Here is a 23134-nt window from a genome sequence, read left to right as displayed (position 1 = left end):
GGTTGACACATACTGACAAGAAGGAGAGAAATGGGGCCCAAATACGACAGAAATATGTGCGACCCCTAGTGGTGAATCTGAGTTTCTCTAAATGCATTAAACTGGTCATTGTCATATGATGGAGGGGATACCTTTCCATTCCAGGAGGATTAGGGATCTAGCTATGAGTGTGGAGAAAGTTAAGGCTTCGGACTGAGAGAATGGTATGTCTTTTGGAGAGAGACCAAACAATGCTACCAATGGGCAAGGAGTAATGTGCGTGTTCATTTCATGGAGAGATATTTAAAAATAGATTTTCAGAAAGTGGAGGGAGTCAAAACACGTGTAGAACTGAGGCAGAGGCTTGACGACATCTATCACAGGTAGGGTTTGTGTCTTATTTTAATTTTTGGTGGTTTAACTTCAGTCCAGTTGACATGATGGATGGCCAGTATTTAAATGCTTTGGGCCATGCCTAACCCTTATTGAGGAGTGGATTCCAACACAAGACTTCACCCAAAATTTCATGTCCTCAAAGTCATAATGTAGGTCTGTCTCCCACTGGAGTCTGATGCATGGCAATGAAAAGGTAACAAGAGAACACACTCAGTCACATACAGTAGAAACTATACCTTTAGCATTTTACATTTACATCAAAGATGTGGGGAGAGCCAGAGAATTTACTCCTGAAGGAACTGCAAATCTGAAAATATCTAGGTAAATGCAGAATTTTGGTTCAAGAGAATATTCTCCAGGAGGGAAGCAAATGCGCCCTCAACATGTGGATCTTTAACCGTTTTTAATGAAATTATGGATTTCTGTTAATATTCTGTGACAGAACAGGTGGAGCCTGTTTTAAGTTGATGATTTTTAAGTTGATGTTTTAAATGGATTCCATGTATGAAGTGACAGGTTGAGAATTTTAAACCTGAGTAACTAGGGGAATTTGGCTCCACATGTGGCTACCCACTGCGCCACCGTGCCGCCCTGGTACCCAACCGCTAAAACCAAAATGACTCCGAAAGCCAATGTAAAATACCACAAATGCTTGCTGCCCAATAATAAGATTTGAAGTTAAAAGGCACAAAGCCTCAAGATTTTCAAGTTTGTGGAGAGGATCTCTATGGATTTTCACAAGACCTTTGTTCCAGATAAAAGTAGTAATAATTTCACTTAAGGTCTTAAAAAAGACATTATCAGTAGTCATTACAATACTGGAGTACTTTTTTTTACAGTTGTAAATGACTGACAGCCATGGTACTGTAAAATCCCACCCAGTCAAGCTGATGTGGATCCTTAGAGTCAAGATTGGCCAAGCCACAACTTCAGGTTTGGCAACCAGCATCTAATATAAAAAATAAAAGAGAACAGCTCTACACAAGTCTGATTAGGCAGGCAAACGTTACGATACATTGCCTGGCAGTTGCTACCAAGAGAACACAGCTTGAACCTACTCAGGAAAAAATAGATGTGTTTTATTTCTGCGAACATCGCATTGGGTCTTCTACGTCAGAAGACAGCACAAACCTAAATTACTGCTGTCGTCTTTTTCAAAATTATTTTAATGAGGTAAAGTTTACACTGACAATGAGATTCTTCAGTCAAGCAATCAAAAGAGCATCTGACCTTTGTGAAATACTCCTGTTTGTCGTTTTTGTAGTCTTTACATATACGTGTGTGTGTGTGTGTCTGTGTTGGCCGTTCTAGCTATGCTGGGAATGTCCCCATGTGGAATGGATAGATGCCTATTTCCATAATGAATGGATAGAAAACACATCTAACAGACGATCAGCATTCCTCTGGAGATAATCAGTACTCTACACATGATCAGTACTCCTCTAGAGACAATCAGTACTCTAAACATGATCAGTACTCCTCTAGAGATAATCAGTACTCTAAACATGATCAGTAAACCTCTACACATGATCAGTATTCCTCTACACATGGTCAATAGTCTCTACAGATGATCAGTATTTCTCTAGAGCTGATCAGTATTTCTCTGCAGATGATCAGTGCTCTACAGATGATCAGTATTCCTCTAGAGATGATCAGTACTCTCTACACATGATCAGCAGTCCTCCACAGATAATCAGCACTCCTTTACACATGATCAGTATTTCTCGACAGATAATCAGTATTCCTCTAGAGATGATCAGTACTCTCTACACATGATCAGTATTCCTCTACACATGACTGGTACTCTCAACAGATGATCAGTATTTTTCTAGAGCTGACCAGTATTCATCGAGATGATCAGTACTCTACACATGATCAGTATTCCTCTACAGATGATCAGTAATTCTCTACAGATGATCCGTAATTCTCTATTTAGAGGTGTCAGAAACAGGCGCAAGAGGTTTCATGCAGCAAAGTGGCTTCTATGGGACTGCACCCATTCTCTGCTCAAACCATCTGAATGACATTTTTCACGCTAAAATTGCCTGCTTTAAAAATCCATCTTGCACATTCATCTGCGGACGGGATCTCTATGTGAACAAATTTGAAAACAAAAAAACTAAAAATTAGGAAACATTCTCAAGGTCTGTTAAAGTATCTGTAATAATCATATATTTATAATAAATGGAAAACCACCCTAAATACTCAATTAAAAAAAAAAAAGGAAGAAAGAAAACAGTTTAGTCCAGCAATGAAAGCATCTTACTTTAATACTTGTAAAGAGATTAATGTCATTTGAATCTTTAGAAAGGGGGGCGGGGGAACATGACATGAACTGTATTAAGAATTTTACAAGCGGTCATTACACGGTAAGACGTGATACAAGTCCTCCTGAATGTGCTCCTACACCAGCTAGGATGCAAACAACTGTCAGGAAAAGTGTGTGTGCACAACATACAACGCTGTGGTTTTTCCCCATTAACTGGAAAAAAAATTTCACTACCAAATTGGTCTGACTTCAGAAAGAGAAGGCATGTTTTACTCATTGATTATCAGAGGCTTCGCTTAGTGTCCATTTAAAAGTTGTCTTTTTTTTTTTTTTTCATTTTCCTTTTTTTCCTGATTTTTAGGCTGTTTGAATCCAAGCCACAGAGCAAAATCAGACAGATTGAAAAAAAGATTTCACACAATCACGAAGTTTAAATTCTCTCAGAACCCTCCTGCCCTCTTTACTATGAAAACAAACGGTGGAAACAAACAAAACAAACAAAACACACAAAATGAATACAGCGTAAACATCAGAGGTACAATTTCACGTAGTCCAGTCCAATGTTCGGAGCAATTCCAGGCATTTTAATAATGCAGTAAAGTACTCTTACGCTTTGCATAAAATCGTGCATACACACACACACACAGAGCTGAGACAAAGACAGTGATACCAACTAACTGGAATCCATGAATAGAAGTTCAAAAATAAATACGAAGTGTCAAACAACAACAACGTCCTTTAATGATCTCTTTCAATTAAGACGTAATTACATACAAAAAATATTGGGAGGTTCTTCCCCACACCCCCACACAGTGCTATCAATTTTATTAGAACACATGCAAAAAAAAAAAACAAACAAAAAAAAACCCCACTTATAAAAGTTACTCATGTACATTTTACACAATTACACAGTTCAGGAGATGCAGGAGGGTTCACAGCCCTCAGAAACAAGAGGAAAAAAACAAACAAAAAAAAAACCACTGGTGAAACATTAACTTCTAAAGCTGTCCACAATCTGTAATGGTTATCTTTTTACTTGGTTTGCCAGACTTGGTGCCCAGTTCACCCATTTGCTTCACAACGTCCATGCCGTCTTTGACAAAGCCGAAAGCGACGTGTTTGAAATCCAGATGTTCCGTTTTCTTGAGAGTGATAAAGAACTGGGAATTGTTGGTGTCTCGTCCTCGGTTGGCCATGGACAGCAGACCTGGTCCTGTGTGCTTTATGTCAAAGTTCTCATCTTCAAATTTGCCCCCGTAAATGGACTTTCCTCCTGTGCCATCCTGGTTGGTGATGTCACCACCCTAATGAAGAGAGAAAAATCTAATTAATTTTTTTGCATTTAAAATTAAGTGAATTCATTGCACTGTTTATTTTAAGAAAATTTATAAACTGGACTGATCTCCTTAGTGCAGGTGGGACCACTCAAACAAATCAATAGTACAACAACTTCTGACACACGTTCAAGAGTTAAATGGTGAAAATGGTGACTGGTACAATCACAAACACTTGTTCCCCACCTGACACATGAAGTCAGGGATGATTCTGTGGAAAATGGAGCCGCGGTAGCCAAAGCCTTTCTCTCCAGTGCACAAGGCCCTGAAGTTCTCCGCAGTCTTAGGGACAACGTGGGCAAACAGCTCCATGGTGATCTTTCCAATCGGCTCGTCGTCCACGGAGACGGTGAAGTACACCAAAGGGTTGGTCTCTCTGGAGAAGTCCATGACTCGGGACAGCTGGGAGGAGTCTGGCAGAGACAGGCGGTTCTGACAGTCCGTAAACGTCTTCTTGAAAGATTCAGCCAGCTCAGGGGTCTTGAATTTGGCCGCAAGCTGCTCCACTTTTGCATCTCCCTCTGTTAAATCAGGAAAAAAAGAACACGTGAAGGCATGCAACTTGCTAAGGCCTCATTCGCGAGTAAGGAGTAAGGAGCTGCACGTATCAGAAAAAGACAAAGGGAGCACAAAATGAAAACACACAAAATATACTTAAACTACATGGAGTTGAAATTACACTTGGACCTTGAGAAAAAAAAACAAACAAACAAAGGAAAAAAAAAGACCATACTTGTACACATTTCTTATATATATATATTGTTAATCTGACTGCGTTTGACTGCTTACCTGCGTAGTCTGTGGCCGTCCACACTAACGCGTTGGCAGAGGTGTTCATGGGTTTAAGCTCGATGGCCGCTGTGATGGTATGGTTGGCACAAACCTTCAGGACCTGCTCTCGTCTCATGAGTACACGATAATACTTCTTTGCGGGGTGGTAGAGGATCTTTATGTCGCCGACGCCGCGCTCCTTCCACTGGTTCAGCTCTCGATCCCACCGGTAAAGCTTCGTCCTCTCTTTAAACAGAATCTCCTCGTCTTCCTCCCCAGATTTCACCTCCACCTGACAAGCAGGTGAGTTTCATTAAGAGACCACCGACAAGATCTGCTCACTCACAGCCGAGTGAGTGAACGAGTCAAATTATCAGCAACCTTATTAATAAGCTACAACAAACGTGACCGAAAGTTATTTTCAATAGCACAGTCAAAAACAGAACTATTTTTGTTGGTAGCACATTCCTGACAAAGTGAAAAACTGACTGACTAATTCTACAGGATTCGTTTTTGTTCATTAGTATGAGGGATTTTCGTGTTCAGTTGTAATCCGCACAATACTTCCCTCGTAAACAGTGTGAGTTAGTGACTGAGTACCTCAGGCAACGACACGATTGGTTCAAAGTGGATGTCTACGTTGTTCGGGGTCTCCTCATCTTCACTGCCTTCTTCCTCACCGTCCTTTTTGGTGTCAGCTGGAGCAGCAAACACTGTAGCACCAGCTCCAGCCCAGGAGAAGTTTGAATCTACAGAGACAGAGACAGAGAGAGAGAGTATTAATGACACAACACAGCTATCTAAAGTACAGGAATTTGATTTCAGACCATGTTGACATCACAGAGGTTTGACAGATGCAGTCAGAATCTCTTTACTACAGTTACATTCAAAAACACTCGTCCTGAACAATCTGGAGTTCTCTGAAGAGAAGAAAAATACCTACCTTGCTGGCCAAATGCAAATTCTCCCGAATTCTTTGCCAAGTCCGCAAATGAGCACCCACCCATTGCACCAAATCCAAATGTGACTGTAAATCAGAGTGAAGGGCGGAAAAAAAAAAAGATGTGAAAATTCATGCTTGGTTTGACCGAATGTTTTTTTTTTTTTTCCCTCCTGGTCAAATTACAGTTTCTGTTTATACCCAAAAATAAACAGATGTGTGAAAGAAGCTCAATTCTGATTAAACACTGTAGAGTAGAACCTATGTTCTACTAAACACCTGATGATTAACTCTGAACAGATCTAGCAGTTTTATGTGACAAAATCATCCCTGTCCTCATCGAACATAACAGTTTGAAAAACTGAAAGTGACCACAGGAAGTAGTTAGTTCTACCTTGACTGGCAGGGGCAGGAGCAGCAGCAGTTGTGGTGGTAGTGGAATCAGTGTCACCGCCCTTCTTTGAAGACAAGTCAATGGGAGAACTGCTGTTGTCAGTCTGTGGGTCTGAGGGCTGCTCTGAGGAGACCTCACTGCCTGTGGACACCGCGGTACTGCTGGCACTGGTGGGTATGTCATCAGTGCTGACACTTGCGGCTTTGTCATCCGACGGAGTAGAACTTTGGCTTTGCTGTTCCTGCTGAGGAGCGCTTTGGCTTTGCTGTTCCTGCTGAAACAAACAAACAAAAACAAAACAAAACACATCAATCAATGACAATGCGACAGCTGCGGCAGTCGCTAAGGTCACTTTGCTATGTTGTCAAATCCACACGGTAACTAAACTCCTTAAATTTCATTGTGTGAGGACATTTGGTTCAACTTCTGCTCATTGTTCAGTTTAAAGAGTCTTACTATCACAGTAAGATGATATAAGTGCATGAAGTGCATGAAGCTGTTCAGTGTCAGAGAAGGTAAATGTTGGATGCTTTATCTCACCAGAGCCTGCTGCACCTTTTGGAACTCCGTGTCGAAGTCCTCCGCCTTGTCTCTCTCAGCCTCCGAATCACTGCCTGCCCCACAGAAGAAAGTTGGGGGCAGCTGGAGGCGCTTGGCCTTCTCCTCCTCTTCGGGTGTAGGTTTTTTCTCCCAGACAAGCACACACTCAGGATCCCTCACATCCACGCTGGGCTGATCAGCTGAAAGGTTCGATGCAGTCAGCGAATTATGCAACAATTGTTTTATTAAAACAATTCCACTCAAGTCAATGAATTATGCAACAAGTGGTTTAGTGTAAACAACTAACAATAATAATAATAAAAAATGACGAATGACAATTTGTCCAGGGAATATTTTTAAATCTACTTATTGCCATGTCCTTGCATGGAACCTGTCTTTCACACACAAACGTCCATACAAGTTTTAATCTTCACTAATCTGTATACATGTACACACTTAACTTACTGTGTCCTGAAGCAGTGGCCCCAGTTTCAGGAGGATCAGGATACAGTTTTCCCCTCAGATTTTTCACTGCAGTTTCAAAATCTTCATCTACAAATTCCAAAAGTTTGAGAACAAATTTAGACACATTCTATAAATTGAAGAAATTTCATCTTTCTGTAAAAGAACATGAAACATGAAAACCACACCCAAACACAAATCTACATCCACATAAACACTCCACCAGTAGACATGTGCTCACCATCATGGTCGTCATCGCTGATGTATCCTGGTTCGTTTTTATAACAGAAGAATGTGAGGGGCAACATAAGCCTTCTAGCAAGTTCCGCCTGCTCCTCGGTGGGCTGCCGCTCATACACAATCTGAACGTCGTCAGAGTCAGACAATTCCTGGGTCCTTTCACTCTCTGTTTTGTTCATCTGCGAGGGAACTTTAAGGGACAAAGCGAGCAAAACCAATTAATTACTAACTGTTGGATTCCAGTTTGATTCCAGAATGTTCCAAATGACAGGTCAAAACAACGTATTTAACCCGATAAAGCGTTTTAGTACAACAGACACAAAAAAGCCGCTACGGTTCACCATCAAACATATTGTGCTAAAACCTGAGAAAACGTAGCACCTAACAATCAAGAACGTGAATTACTGAAGTTAGTTCCACACATTTAGAAAGACATGCAGAACATTAAGGGGGAAAAAAAAAAAAAAAAAAAGAGACATGCATTTGGCCACAAAGACAAGTAAGTTATTTTCATCACCATATCCATGGGCAATAAAGAAAACAAATGTTTCTCATTCAGTATTCATTAATCATTCAGTTAAAAACTGTAGAACCAGTTCACAAAGTACATGAATCTGTCAGTTAGACTAATCCTTTAACTGTGGACAAATGCCCTCTAAAGTGCTACAGAGCCAGCAGATGAACAGTTAACGGCTGGTTCATTTATGAGACGCAAGTGTTTTCACTGCCTTTCATTTCTCTGTAAATCTTTGTGCCATTTTGAGTGACAGCCTGCGTAGCAGAATAGCACACTGTTGCTAGACATCCTGAACTAAATGTAGCTGACCGTAAAACTCTTCTCACAGCAGATTCCTGTCCTGGGGGGGGGGGGGGGGGGGGGGGGGTGTCTAAAGGTGTCCCCTTTCATCAGAATGAAAGGTATCTGCTCTTAGAGTCATCCATCTAACGCTTCGGTGACACGGGGAAATTGTTCTTGCACACTTAGCAACTGCAGCACCGAATCTTACAGACTAACTCAAAAGTCACAGTGCACACAGCCTGTTAGGGCTTTTTGGTTGAATCTCAAACAACAGGTCATGCAACTGGTTAGACAAACCGCTTGCACAAATGCTCAAGTTCTCACACCATTCAGCTGGGTTAAGTCTGGCCACGCAGTGCCAGCCCGGTGACAACTCATTGGGTGGCGTGTCACGGCACACACGGTGCAGTGACTGAATACCTTGAGGCTCAAAGTGAGTGGGCGATGTGCAGGTCCAAAAAGCCATTGGGTTATCTTTGAAAAGCCTAAAATCCAAGCCTAAAAAGATAACCGCTGGTTGGTGGAGGGTTGAAGACCGAACACTCAGCCACTTTTGGGCATGTTCAAGTTACAGAACTACTTAAATGCTGATGCTAAAAGTTACACTTTATTGTGATATGACTGTAATGCAGTCCAAATCCACTTGACATCATTCACAGTTATGCTGGACTCTTGTGACTGCACTTCCAACATCCTGTTTTTCAGTTTTCCAAAAGCATTTTCCAAAAATGTTCAAAATCTCCTGTTTTTCTAAGCCCAGAGAAATGTTTCAATCAAATGTGTACAAAGTTAAGCGGAAAAACATACAGAAATCGATGACCATGGCCCTGCTAAATTCTGCATGACTGATCAGTTTGTCTACAATGGATCCACAGTTTATAAGAAATCAAACAGTGACTCCCAACACGGACTCCCTTTCAGATCACGCCCATACAACAAATAAAGGAAACGCTGACAAATAAACCACAGCTCACTATAATACTGCCTTACCTCTCTCAGGGATTTTAAACGGTGTTGTGGTTGAAGACACACTGGTCAGTGCACTTCCACTGGTCTTGGAGCTCACGGCAGCGCCGGCGCCATTATCTGGAGAACCTGCTGTCGTGGGTACAGAGGGCAGTGGGCTGCCAAAGATCTTTTGTACAGAGTCAGTTCCAAAGACAAACTTGGGTGGAGACACCACCGTTTTCGAGGTGCTTCTTGGACTCGAGGCAGAGGCGGTTTTGCTCTCAGGGAGTATGAAAGCTTTCGGGGGACAACTCAGTCCTTTCTTTAGTGGTCTCCTCAAGCACTGCCACAGCGGCCTCACCACATGTTACTGGTAATGTGGTGGTCGTCTCTCTGGACGCTACAGATGTGAGGAGAACTTCCTTGTCCTGTGCATCCTTAGCCTCTTCGAAAGCGTCTCTGAAGGCACTGGCAGTCTCCTGCAGCTTGAATCGGACCGCTAGCTGTTCGACTTTTCCCTCACCTTCGGCGAAATCAAATGCGCTCCAGATCCACGCCTTTTCGGCCCCTTTCATTGGCTCAAGCTTCATGTTTGCAGTAATCCAGTGATTTGCACATAATTTGAGAACCTGATCTCGCCTCATCACTAGTCTTACCCGTTTGGTGTCATAATTTTGTAAAATTTTCAGATCTCCTATTCCCCTCTCTTTCCACTGACTAAGATCTTTGTCATAGCGATACAGCTTTGCTCTGTGACTGAACACTACTTGCTCATTCTCTTCACCAGTAGAAATCTCTACAAGGTCAGGCAAAGGTACAACAGGCTCAAAATACTGTCCATCTCGCTCCTCCTCTTGAGTCGTATCTTGCTCATCATCTGTGCCAACAGAACCCCTGCTCTGGTTGGGTTTAGCTGGAGATTTTGAAGGACTAAGGACAGGCTGGAAACTGAAACTGAAGCCGGCAGAAGATTCTCCAAAACGGAACAAGTTCTTCCGAATTGGACTACTAGCCAAGGGAGATGCATACACCGAAGTGTTGGCGCTATCGTCTAGGCCTTCTCCTCGTAAATCGTAGTTGTCCCACTCCAATGTGGGGCCAGTGCTCTCAGCATGGGGTTTGATGATCAACCCAGAGGTGTTACTTGTCGTCGTGACATTGCCTTCATCTTCGGCGATTTTAGTTTTGTCATCAGTCAGGAACGACTTGAGATCTTTCAGACCCGACTTCATTTCTTCAGCTTTCTGAATGAGATGTGCAGTCCTACCTGTATCCACAAGCTTGTGAGGCGTTTGTAGAGGGATGTCCAAAAGAAGCCTCTGACACTCCTCAAATTTCTGCTTGAACTCTTCCGCCAACTCCGGTGTTTTAAATTTAGCGGCCAATTGTTCCAGCTTGGCATCTCCGTCGGAGAAATCGTTTGCCATCCACATCCAGGCGCGGTCAGACCCAGAGAGAGGTTTTAGGTTCATTGTGGTGGTGATCCAATGGTTGGCACAAACCTTCAGGACTTGTTCTCTCCTCATGAGTACTCTCAGCTTCCCGTTGTCACTGTTCTTCAGAAACTTCAGGTTCCCAACCCCTCTTTCTTTCCACTGGCTGGTTTCTGTGTCAAACCTGAAGAGCTTAACACGCTGTGAGTAGAGGACCTCCTCATCCTCCTCTCCTGTGACCAGTTCTACTTTCTCAGGCATCTGTACCACTGGTTCAAACTGGATGTCATCATTTTCTTCAGTTTTGTACATATCTTCCTCATCTTGATCAGCAGAGGTATCTGCTTTCTGATTGCCTTGAAATGATGAGAAAAGTTGTTCGCCAGCTCCGGCGAAGCCTTTGAAATTCGGATCTTGCTGTCCAAACTGAAAGTCACCTTTTGAGGACTTTGCCAAGTCTGCAAAACTAAATGTGTTGGGCTTACCAGCGAAGAGAGGATTGCTGTCTTGGCTAGTTTTGTCCGCAGATGGCGCTGATGCGGATGGGGTCGTCTCTTTTTCTTTCTCTCTGTGCTGTTCAGCCATATTTTTCAGGAACAGGGATGCGGATCCCTTTTGGGTCTGGCTGTCAGCAGGTTGTGTATTCGACTCCTGAGTGCCAAACTTAAAGCCACCAGCAGGCATTGGCATGGAGAAAGAGAAACCGCTGCTTGTAGAAGACTTGTCGTCAGCCTGAGTTGGGGGGGCCTTGAAGTTGAAGGCTGCTGAAGATGCAGTATCTTTACTTTGACCAAACTGAAAGGTACTGCTGGCGTTGAAGTTGGTTTTAAACCCTGTTGCAGCTGGCTGATTGGCAGTGCTCCCAAAACTAAAGCTAAAGGAGGAGCTTGATGGTGCAGAAGTGGTTGTGCTTTTTGCATTTGGGTTTGGAGTCTGGCAGGAGACACAGTGGCTGGATGAGCTCTCATTTCTAACCAGACATGCGTCACAATCCCACTGCCCTTCCTTTTTACCGAACATGGCAGCAAGTCCACCCTGTATTTGCGCTGGGTTACGCGGAGTCTGACATGAGACACACTCAGTGACCGACGCATCGTTCCTGACTAAACAGGTGTCACAGTCCCACTGTCCCTCCTTCTTTGAGAACTGGGCACCAAAGCCAGAGCCAAAAGAGAGCGTTGAGGGTTTTTCAGCGACTTGGTTCTCACCGGTTTTAGCTGAAGGATTTGGAGTTTGACATGCTACACAGCTGTTTGCAGTTTCTTCATTTCTCACTGCACAAACACTGCAGTCCCACTGCCCAGGTTTCTTCTCGAACTGAGAACCAAAACCCGCAGTTGTAGTAGCAGGTGTGGTCGTACCGAATTTGAAAGAGGCAGGTATCTGAGACCCAAAGGGTGCAAAACCTTGTGAACTGGAAGTAGAGCTGGAGCCCTTGGCAGATCCTTCGCCAAAACCAAAAGTAAAACCCCCTGCTGGAGCCACAGAGGGAAAGCCTTTGAATCCCTCTGTTGGTTTACCTTCGGGTTCTGGTGCAGCATCAGGATTGGGACTTTGGCAAGCAACACATTGCTTAGCTGAAGGGGTATTTCGCACACAGCACACGTTACAATCCCATTCTCCATCTTTCCTGGCAAACTGTGCCTTAAGGTCTAAGACCTTGCCTGCTGGCTCCGGTGTGGAGGGTTTGGGTAACTTTTCCTCACGCTGCTCTTGTTTCTGTGGAGATTTTGTAATGAAACTTTGAGCCTCCTCAAACTTAGCCTTGAAGAGCGCAGCCTCGTCGGCGGTTTTAAAACGGATAGCCAGCTGCTCAGTCTTCGGCATTTCGTCCGCATAGTCAATGGCGTACCAAACCCACGATTTGTCCGATCCAGCGTTTGGTTTCAAGACCATGTCTGCGGTAATGTAGTGATTGGCGCAGATCTTTAGGACCTGCTCCCTCCTCATTAACAGACGAACTTTACCTGAGGTTCTGTGCTTCAGGATCTTGATGCTGCCGATGCCCCTCTCCTTCCACTCTTTCGCCTCTGTGTCAAACCTGAACAGTTTCGCTCTGTTACAGAACATCTCCTCTTCTTCTTCCTCCCCGGTTTTGACGTCTACTTTATCGGGCAGAGGCACGATGGGCTCAAAGTGCGGCCCATCTTCATCTTCTTCCACGTGCGTGCTATCGTTGTCACTTTCCGCGGCTTTCTCCTCTTGGTCTCCAGCGTTTCCAAAGCCAAATACGGGTTTTGCTGTACTGGCAAAATTAAACGCTGGTTCAGTTTTCGCAAAAAGATTTTTGCCTTGAGCAGCATCTGTGAAGGAGAATCCAGCGGCATTTTTACTACCAAAAGTAAAGATGCCAGGTTGGCTGCCTGGCTGTTCTGGTGCTGGAGGTTTTTGTTCTGAGTATCCTTCAGTTCTGAGGGAAATGTCTGATGTCAAAAGACCCAGTAGACTTTCACTGTTACTTTTCACATTAGCAGATGAGAAAGTGAAATCCCCATCATTGGATTTAAAGTTTGAATTGAATTTAAATGCAGCAGCTGTTGGAGTTGACTGGGCAACAGCTCCTCCACCAAAGCTAGGGTGCCTTTGGAGGTTCACTTGGACCCTGCTGGCCAAAAGGGATCTTCCCAAAGTCCATAGGCTTGCTCTCACCACTCTTAGGTGGCTGAGCAGGGGTGACTGCAGACGGCTTTGTGAAATATCCAGGCTCTGGCAAGGTTGGATTGGTAGCGGGTTGGGCAACACTGTGGCTGTAATACTCCTCACTGTAAGGGGAAAGTAGACTTGTGGCTGGCGACTCAAAACGGAGTGGGGCACCAAAGACCTGGTCTTGGGGATAGATACAGGCTGGAGTGGTTTGAAGGGGTGGCGTGTGAGTTGGCTGGTAGGTATACATGGGTTGTTGAGGAGGCAGACGACCGATTCCATATACAGGAGCCTGGGGAAACACAAGTAATCCAATTACAAAATAAGCCAAGTGCAAGAGCACTTGTCCAACTCATGTTACACTGAGATGAAACACACACATACCTTTGTTGGCGTCACATTGGCTGCGGTGCGTAGAAGATATTGCGAGTTATAGGCTTGGGACTGATTGTAGTAGCCGGATGGACCTGTGGTAGCAACTGTGACATAGAAATTTCTGTGCTGAATCAAATAGTAGAGCATAAACATTCTGTATCTGTGTTTATTCACACTGGCAAAACAAACAAACAAACAAATAAACAAACAGAAAACCCCAAACTGAAACCATTAAAGGGTCATTAAAGTACACTGACCAGTAAGTGGAGCACCATGGAATGTTTGAGCTGCTGGATAGGATTCCTGAAGAGACTCCGCGCCGTATCCTTCACCATACATCCTATGGTGTGGGGAAGCTGTGGTCTCTGATGAGTTATGTCTCAAGTCATGGACTTCATTCTGCAAAAGTTATGCCAATAAAAGTCTACATGAAAGTGGACCAGCACCTCAAGGCAAAAAGATTGTATTTTAACAAATGAGTGATAAAGGATCCACAGAAAAAAGTGAGGTTTCTTAACAGACCTTCAAGGCCTCAACTTGGCTACAGAGCATCTGTAGGATGGACTTCTGATCTTCTGCCCAGTGAGGCACAGTCTTAGGAGAAAACTAAAATGCAACAATCGGTATCAAACACCTGCTCATTTAACTCATCAAGACTCACATCCAAGGAAGGACTATCAGCATAAACAGGAAAAACAGATACGTACAATATGTTTCTTAGAAGGTGAGGAAACGCTTTTAGCAGGGGATGGAGTGGAGAATTTAATGTGTGAACTGGCTCCAAGTGGTTCTGGGGGCTGACTTGGGCTTGAGGTGATTGGGGGGGCGTCCTCATCTTCGTCTAACCCGTCTCCATAATCGCCAAGTTGCTGATCGACCTCTGTCAGCAAATCCATAACTTCCTCCATTGATACAGGCAGCTGAACAAAACAGGTAGACAATCAATTCCAAAATAAGTAATTACTTAATTAAAATGAATTAACTTATCATCAATTAAATCAAGCAGCATTGCAATGACAAGAAGCGATGTCAAACCTTCTCGATGTCCTCTGCATTCGCATTGTAGATCTTTGATAGATACTTCTTGAATTGCCGGAGATAGTTGATGCACCTGTCCTGAGTTTCCTCGACGCCATTTCCAGCCTCTTCGGAAAGCCTCTGATATATCTGCAATCACATAAAGACCATTAAAAACAAGTACACTGAGAACAAATACACTGAGAACTAAACCAACCCTGCTACAGCCTCAGCTAACAAATGAATCACTTATATACCTGTGCAAGTTGCCAGTTTGATGAGATGCTGTTGAGTTTCTCGAGGTTTGAGATGGCCTGATCTGTCTTGCCCTCAATGTCAAGATGCAGGGCAAAAGCTATCGCTGCCTCTTCTTCATAAGATTTCACCCCAGAAACCTGAAAAAAAAATCGACAGAGCACTGGTATTAACACCCGCCCCCCCAAATGCATTCCGCTTTCATATTTGCGCGTTCACACTAGTGCACAGAGAGGAACCATTTGGAGGAGTGTGTAAAAACGATTACAGGAAGTGCTAGAAGTGCCTATATGTCTGAATTAGCTGGATAAGCTTGATAGTTCTGAAGATTTCTAAAGGTTGGATGTATCTAAAGCTGCAAACAACTTGACAGAGGACCAAGGGTTAGGACATCTTGAGTATGTGAATCTATCTGAACAATGACATACTGTTGGGAAAACACCCATCAAGTGTTTTTTTTGTGTGTAAGGACAACATACAAGTCACTTCTCCATACAATACAAGTTATACTGTAATAATCAAGGTAATTAATAAAAAAAAAATAATTGAGATTTGGAAGTAATGAGTCAGACAGTTGACCAGGCATTTAGCCATGATACCTGTATGTCTCTACTACGGAAGTGCATGAACATTGGATCCAGAGGTTCTGGAATGCTTCGCCTCCTCTGGATTTTTTCCAGCAAGGGAAGAACGACCTTCCAATAATGCACGCTGCGGTCGACGTATTCCTTCTGATCGTAATACGAGTTCGACCCAGAGCCCTGCAGGTAAAGAGGTCATGTGATTTCCATTATTACGATCTGGTCAAATTCAAAAGCCACGGGGTATTTGTCTGATAAAATTACAAGTACTTGAAACAGTTAGCTTCACTGAAAGTCAAAGAGGGTTCAGAGTATGGAGAAATTAAAGACGTGAAAGACGGGGTAGTCAAATAACACCACGGCCTCGCGTATCAGGTTTGGCAATAAAGCAGGTGGCAGTGTGTGTTTTTCCGTTAATGACGGGCAGGGACAGGTGTACCGTTTTGCTGAGGTGTTGAGCCCAGTGTATCAACAGCGCAGGCTGCAAACCGTGTTTCTCTCCAGCTCGGAGCGTGCTCAGACCGTGTTGGACAATCATCCGCAGCTTAGCAGACATACCTGGTCTAAATGGAGAGAGAGAAAAAAACCCCAAACAGAAACAAAACTTACAGCTGATCAAACACTCTTATTCTTCACAGATAGAAAACATTTTTGTGCACCATCATCTGCATATGATTTGGCAATTTATGGTTTTAAGATGGCATGGCTTGCACAATTTCAGCAGATGGCATGCTTTAAAATATACTCACGTAATTTCAATTAAATTAAATCAAATTAAATTTTAAAATTAATGTGAAAAGAATCATATGCATGTGAAGGTTGCTTCTTAGATGAGATCTTATGATGCCCTGTCCAGTAAAAACCTGCATTTGGGCAACAGGTATCTGATCAGTTTATTTCAAATCTTAAGAGATTATTACCTAATTCTGTCAAATCATAGCATGTTTGTTCAGTTGTATGCAGATGGTTGGGCATCCCTGATCAAAGAGCCAGGACACCTTCAGTGAGCAAACCTCGACCGTAACCATTACCACTCTCTACAAATTTTAACGCATATTTTGCGCTACTACTTTTTGCCATTTTCACAGAATGAAAATAAATCAAGCAAATACTGGGCATGCAAATATTTGTCCGAAGTTTGTCACAGATCTCCCTGGCTTTAAGGCAGAGCTGCTTAACAAACAACCGGGTCCCTTCACTACACTGGCCTAATGTCTACACGGCTGAGAACATAGGAGAAACAACAGCGGGGGGGGGGGGGGGGGGGGGCCTGTTGGCTGCAGTTTCGAATAACTTCTGCTTTTCTAAACCCCCAAATCTGTCAATTTATTGCAGACACTCTTTGCCAAAGGACATATCTTGAAGCTCCCTCGACTACATCTGGCTCAAAAAAACAAAAACAAACTCAGTCGCAGTAATTTCCAAACATGGACAGTGTAGGTGCCTGATCTAATAAATTCCTCAAGAAAATAGCTGGTAAGTTACGCTTAGTGAATTACACGGTGATACACAAAGTCACTCTCCAGCATATTCTAGCTCTGTCAGCTCCAGGGATAACACCCGCAACTTGGCACTTCCAACCTAACGAACACAACACCGCCAAAGCTGACAGCAGAGCTCCAGGCATTTAGCAAGCTGTCTGTAGCAGAACAAAACGTCATGTCACCTAACTCTTATCGAACCACCAAGTGCACTGTTTTGCTAGATTATACACAATCAGCCAAGTGGCGGCTCTTCTCCTGCCACGTTGATTACACATATTTATCTTTATTAAATTGTGTGGCAAGTGTTACTAAACTTTGGGGCAAGCTGAGGTTATGTCGAAGAATTAAGGGAGAAGTGCACAGCTGCCGGAACGAACACACACACACACACACACACTCAGGTAAAAACAGGCAGAACAACTATTCAATTCTGACAGGTGAGAAAGCATCCGGTTGCTTCAAGGTCATTAGCTCATTGTCTTAAAAGCCTTTACATCTGAGTCCCTCACAAGCAAAACAACTTTTCAAGCACCCTCTCAGGGAAAAAAAAAAAAAACCTTTCTGGAAGGATGCCCACATTTTGGCATGTGTGTGTGTGTGTGTGTGTGTGTCACATTTGCTTTTCAAATGAAAATAAACAGTAATTAAACATAAATATTGGAAGAAAAGTTCACATTAACTTCCATGTAAATGTCAAGTAAGTCTCTGTTCACTTAGTGAAACAGGGAAAATCAACTCTCACTTTGGTCAGGAAATCCCATTATACTATTGCACAAAACTGTACATAAATCAAAAGAGTTTTTTCCCCCAAAGTACAAGAAAAAGTCATTGGTGATCTCAATTAAGGGGGAGGGGGAAGGTAATCAAACATTCTGGTGGGAGGGGAATTGATTTCGAAGCTTTCTGGACTCCTCCAGGTAACTTACATTGCTTTTTTGTGGATGAGGCTGTAGACAGCGTTCCACCACTCACGCTGTTTTTCTGTCGACAGCAGTTTAATAATCTGCATAGGCAAACACCTCGGCTCGTGTAACGGAGAACCTGCCGATATTTTGGCCGTCTCCTGGAGCTGAGTGTGACAGGTGAACACAACCCCACATAGAAAGACCTGCAAAAAAAAAAAAGAAAAAGTGAACAAACAAAAAAAAAAAAAAAAAGACATTCGGCACCAAATTAAAACGTCACCAGCTAACCACATCTCTATCAAAGCTAACGTAAAACTTGCAGTAGAGAGTCAATACCCTGAGCTGCATCAACCTGCAGACAAAATATTACAATGCGCAGTCACAACTTCATTCATTTACCTGGCACTTGACGCCAGACAGATTTACAATTATTACTTTCTGGAGCAAGCCTGGGCTTAAACACTCTGCTCAGTGGGCCAACAGGCAAAAACCTGACATGCTTTAGGAGTTTCCCTTCCCACTGTATTATTACCACAACCGGTACAAAAGCCTCTCAAAGCTTTTCATGCTGGCATGCTTTCGCTATCACAGAGGAAAAAAGTTTCAGAATCACACCTCGAGATCGAGCAGACATATGGACTCTGGTGTGTTGGTGTCCAGTTTGGAGGTCTCTAGGGTGAGACGAGGAAAGAGCTGTTTCAGCCAGTTTTTAAACGCGGGGTTCCGCTCCATCAGTACCCACTGCAGACCCAACCACGTCAAGTGCTGCAAATCTCCACCATGCAACAGAATGGAGCCTGTAAAACAGATGGGCAAGTGTAACTAAAGGGGGAATATGCTCAAGTCATGAAAACAGCCTTTCATACCATGGTCTGGAAACAAACATCAGTGCTTGGAATTACAAACTGTTGGTGCAAATCCCATTTAGTTTAAAGCAACTGAATGCTAGGCTTGCTAATTAGAAACTCTAGTAAGCTCAAAGTGAGCATCTAGACAGGTTGAACGCTTTCTTGGAAGATAAGAGTGGACATAAAGGCTTTTTTTTTTTTAGGAAGAGTCCAGGTCTCTGTTATGATTATATCAAGTTTCCAATTACCGTTGTCCCATGTGACAAGGTCAGTGACCTCTGGAGTCTGTGCACTGAGGCTGATGTCATCATTGTCAATGAAAGAGGGCCCAGCTGATTTCTGGGCACCGAAAAGCATGTCGAACAGACACTCCTTCCCCTTCTTGTTCCCGAAGGCCTCGACCACCTCCTTTACAAAGTGGTCTGGGTCCTGGTTCATGTTGAAAAGCATGTGACCCGCCTGGCTCTGCCGATCACAGGCCAACAGCTCGAGCACTTGCGGGGCAACATGGTCACCTTTCAAAGCCTTTGCCTTTGGTCTGGGCACCTGAGAGAGGGAGAGCAAGGAGGTGCTTTTTTTTTTTTTTAAAAAAAAAAAATGCTTAATCATGTTTAACAAGTAAACTGGATAATTGCTGGATGTCATGACAAAACCAGATTGGGGAAAATAAGTGATAGACCAATAAGAGTTTGTCTAGACAGTTACAATTACCAGACTGATAAGGCCCTGCATAAAAACATAGTCAAACTCGCCTGAAATACAAATCAACTCAAGTCTTTACCTGATAGGCAATGAGGTAACAGAGCGCTGCTAGGTCTGTCACTGCCCTCCACTGAGTTTCCTTCTCTTGTGCCATCTTCAAGAGCAAAGTCCCTGCATACAGGTACAGATGACCCCTCATCTCTGTAAACACCTCAGAGAGCTCGTCTGCCGTGCTGGTGGCGGTGTTTTTCAGAGCCTGCAAGGTGCTGTCAAAACTGGAATCCAAGGTAACAGGACTTAACATACAGCAGACGGTTAAAACCTTTCCATTTGGCAAAACAGAAATTAACGAGAAGATCCGGAGAAGCAGAACCTGGTGAGGTGGCTTAAGAGTACTGTCATAGTGGGACAACGGGGAAGCATTCGTTTCTTTTGTATGTTTGGAACTAGACATTGTCTAGGCAAAGACAGTAAAAGTGTTGTTTTTTAAACTCTTTGAGATGACACAGCAGTGATTTACCTCTGTAGCGTATCCACGCCGTCTCGCCAGCCCTTCTCCGTCAGCGTGATTCTGAGCAGACTGCTGTGGGCCAGCAGAAGCTCCTTCTGAATCTTGCGGCATATTTTTTCGTTGGACGACACATTTGGCTGTTCCAGGTATTCCTGTGTGAGGGGAGAACATGTGCACCTTTTATCGCTATAGGAATTACTGTGTTACGGAGCAGCAGAGCTTACAACAGCTTTAGACCAACTGCTGAATCAGGCTCCATTTCCAAAGACGACTTTCAGAAAACGCGTATCCTGCATGCTTGTGGGCGTCTGCTAAGCAAAGGCAATGTTATTTCACCTGCACAGGTACACGAGAAAGCATTATCCTCACCAACCTTAAGAGTATTCACAGCCGTGCTGTACCAGTCCAATTTGCGTCTCAGGGCCCCGCTCCTCTCCACAGTGAGATAGTGTTTGACAGCGTCCTCCAATCGGCCGTCAGAGCAGTACAGCTGCATGAGCTTGATGTTGACATAGCTGTCGGTGGGCCGCAGCTGTAGTTCTGTCTGCAGCAGGTCATACAGCTGGTTCCAGCCCTGCTGTCCTTTCGCGCTCAGGAGTTTCTCCTGAACAACAAAAGGTCAAAAATGTACTAATTCAGAATGCAGATCTCAGCCCAAAACCTGTTATGTGCCAAGGCCTGAGACAAAAAAAAAACAAACCGCCATCCAATTATTGTCATACTAGTATTAAGGAACCAGAGACTGTGTAATATAACTAAGCACTTCAAATGAAGCCATTTATATAAGGGGTCCACTTATGTACAAACCAATATAGGTTTAGATGAAACATACATGTAGTAGGCTAAAGTTCAAAACTCAGCCTGAAGCTCAACACGAACCTTTAGGTTAAACACTTCAGGATGTCCAGGGAGGAGCTTGGCGGCCTTTTCCACCCAAAATTCGGCTCTGCTGTCCCGCTCGGGTTTGTTGCACAGGAGCTCCGCGACCTTCAGAACCAGATCTTTCTGGGCTGGGTTCAGATCCACCGAGCGCTGTATGATGAGTTCAGCAGAAATCAACGGTTACAGCCGATACACTACGGCACAATATCGACCTTTTCTGTGTTTCAGTGTCCTCAGATCACCAACCATCACTTCAGCTAAAATATCACAACTGCTCCTACTAAGGAAAACTGTCAATAAGCTATTGAGTAATAGTGCAGTGTCACTGGGGAGTGGGATGACACATGAAAATCTATTTGCATCTCTATTACTAGAATGTGATTCTAGATGTAAAACTATAAATTCAGAGCCATTCTGGACACACCTTGTAACATCCCACTGCTTTATCGATATCCCCCTCTCGTTCATAAAGTTGACCTAGAAATTTGTGAGCTTTGGGATCCCTCTCTTGCACGGTTAGATACGATGATACGTGTCTTAAAGAAAGGAAGAGGAAACAGAGGAGGGATGGATTATTGCATTTCATGAGTCTGAGAGCTCGTTTAATCTTGGAACATGTCTGGAAGCAATAATTAGGATGACAGTGTGACCGTTACCTTTTAGCGAGTTCATACTCCTTAGCTTCAAAATATAGCTTTGCGAATAAGAATCCTTTAGTGGGTTTCTGCAAATAAAATTAAAAAAAAAAAAAAATAATAAAAGAAGAATACTTGTATTTAAAGTAACTGCATGGCAACGTTCCAGGCTAGTTGTTGTCACTGTTACCAACTCTTAGACTACGACTGACAGGTGACAGTGAAACGTGACAAACAAGTTAGCCTAGGATGATCTCGCTAAACGACCACAGCAGATCCTTGGCAAAAGATTATACAGTTTAGCTAAGGTTAGCTGGAGACCAAGCATTCAAGGTCCCCGAGAGGACACATGTCTACATGGCAGTGTAGATGCGTCCTTCCACAGCAAAGTTGATTTAGCAAACTGCTCCATATTTCAAATTACCGGTTTGCCGCGTTTTCCCGGCAGAAGGAAGTCACTAGGGTTAGCTAGCAGGCTAACTTAAAGAGATTGTGTTGAAAAGACTATTTATTCCAAACCCGGCAGTTAGTAGTTATGTTAACTGTCTTAATTTCATTAACTAGGAGCGCCGAGTAATGGGAACTAAGTTGTAGTTCCGAGTCAAACTAACCAAAGAGACCAGGCCTTCCCATCTTCTTTGGAGCCCAAGAGGCTAGTGCACTATGCTAACAACTTGTGGGTATGGCTATCACGCATTCCCAAGCCGGCGAAACTTACCTCTTTCTGAGAAGGAGAGGCACTTATTACTGAAGATATATAGCGTTCAACCTCAGTTTTACTTCGCCGCATGGTTTGTCTTCTGTTTATTCATGAAACGGTTGTATTCTTATTCTTCATTCGAAACACACATATGGCAAGTCAAAACCTCACGTTCAGTCACAGCAACGGGGCCTTAGCTAATATTTAATGCGCAGAATCACGAGCTCCCTCAAATGGCAGCAAAAATCGCATGGCCCAGAGAGGTTTAGTGATTGGCTGGAAATCCAGAATTTTAGCCAATGGAATTTGAAGATAATATTTTACGTTAACCTTGACGTAGTTGCATTTTTTGCTCTGTGCAGATACATGTCACCTCGCCTCTCAGGTCAATCCAACTAATTTCTATATGGCTCGACTGTTCTGAACAAAAACACGATCAGTGGACTGAAACATTTATTCGAATGTTTCTATTTACATAATACACTCTTTAATAACTTTTTTTTCAGTCGTCACAGATCGCAGCTGCGTGCTTCTGTCAAATTCAGTCTGGTAAAAGATATGGAGTTGACAGCAAAATCATGTCATTTCATTTAAGGGGTGTGAAGATACTAATAACAAGAAATTCAAATAAAGTTGATTATCAAATTATCTAATTAAGTTTATGCAGTTACGTAGCACATATACGTGTATTGAGCAACACTTTTTTGCAAGCAAAATCAGTCAAACAATTGTTAATCAGGTCGTACCTTAAACCAGCGTCGCATCTGGTATGCATCTGTTTAATGTGGATTAAGGGAAGTTTCTCTGAGTTTACTGTTGCTATCTGATTTCAGTACAATCAGTGTTGTCAAAAGCACAATTTAAGGTTAAAAGTGGCTTGACATGACCAGTCAAGCTGTATGTTACACATTTTTAGCTATCCTTATATTGACTGAGTTGAAAACAAATGAATTATGTTCCACAAAACGAGGCTATGTCATTATTTTTTTAATGAGATAGTGTGCATTTCAAATACATAGACAATGACAAAGCAGTGATTTGCATTGAAGGCAGTTATAAGTAACATGCAGTATGATTCATTCATGAAATAC

At 43.1% G+C, this 23134-nt stretch overlaps 1 protein-coding gene across 1 annotated transcript; it reads right to left on the bottom strand.

Moving 5' to 3' along the window:
• Positions 1–3504: 3504 nt before the first annotated feature.
• ranbp2 (RAN binding protein 2) lies at positions 3505–22133 on the bottom strand. Its single transcript, XM_030787319.1, is given in 30 exon segments — positions 3505–3948; positions 4165–4499; positions 4768–5041; positions 5350–5498; positions 5693–5776; positions 6084–6357; positions 6624–6823; positions 7089–7175; positions 7327–7515; positions 9115–9350; positions 9385–13082; positions 13084–13440; positions 13533–13627; positions 13781–13922; positions 14046–14129; positions 14231–14443; positions 14559–14690; positions 14798–14935; positions 15395–15556; positions 15816–15939; positions 17787–17968; positions 18381–18562; positions 18862–19159; positions 19395–19590; positions 19836–19978; positions 20200–20430; positions 20706–20858; positions 21133–21244; positions 21365–21432; positions 22062–22133. Coding segments are annotated over 30 exon segments (8916 nt in total). The 3' UTR covers positions 3505–3642.
• Between the last annotated feature and the right edge of the window lie 1001 nt (positions 22134–23134).

Source organism: Chanos chanos, chromosome 10, assembly GCF_902362185.1.
Source record: "Chanos chanos chromosome 10, fChaCha1.1, whole genome shotgun sequence".
NCBI lineage: Eukaryota > Metazoa > Chordata > Actinopteri > Gonorynchiformes > Chanidae > Chanos > Chanos chanos.
This window is presented reverse-complemented; position numbering and strand designations above follow the sequence as displayed.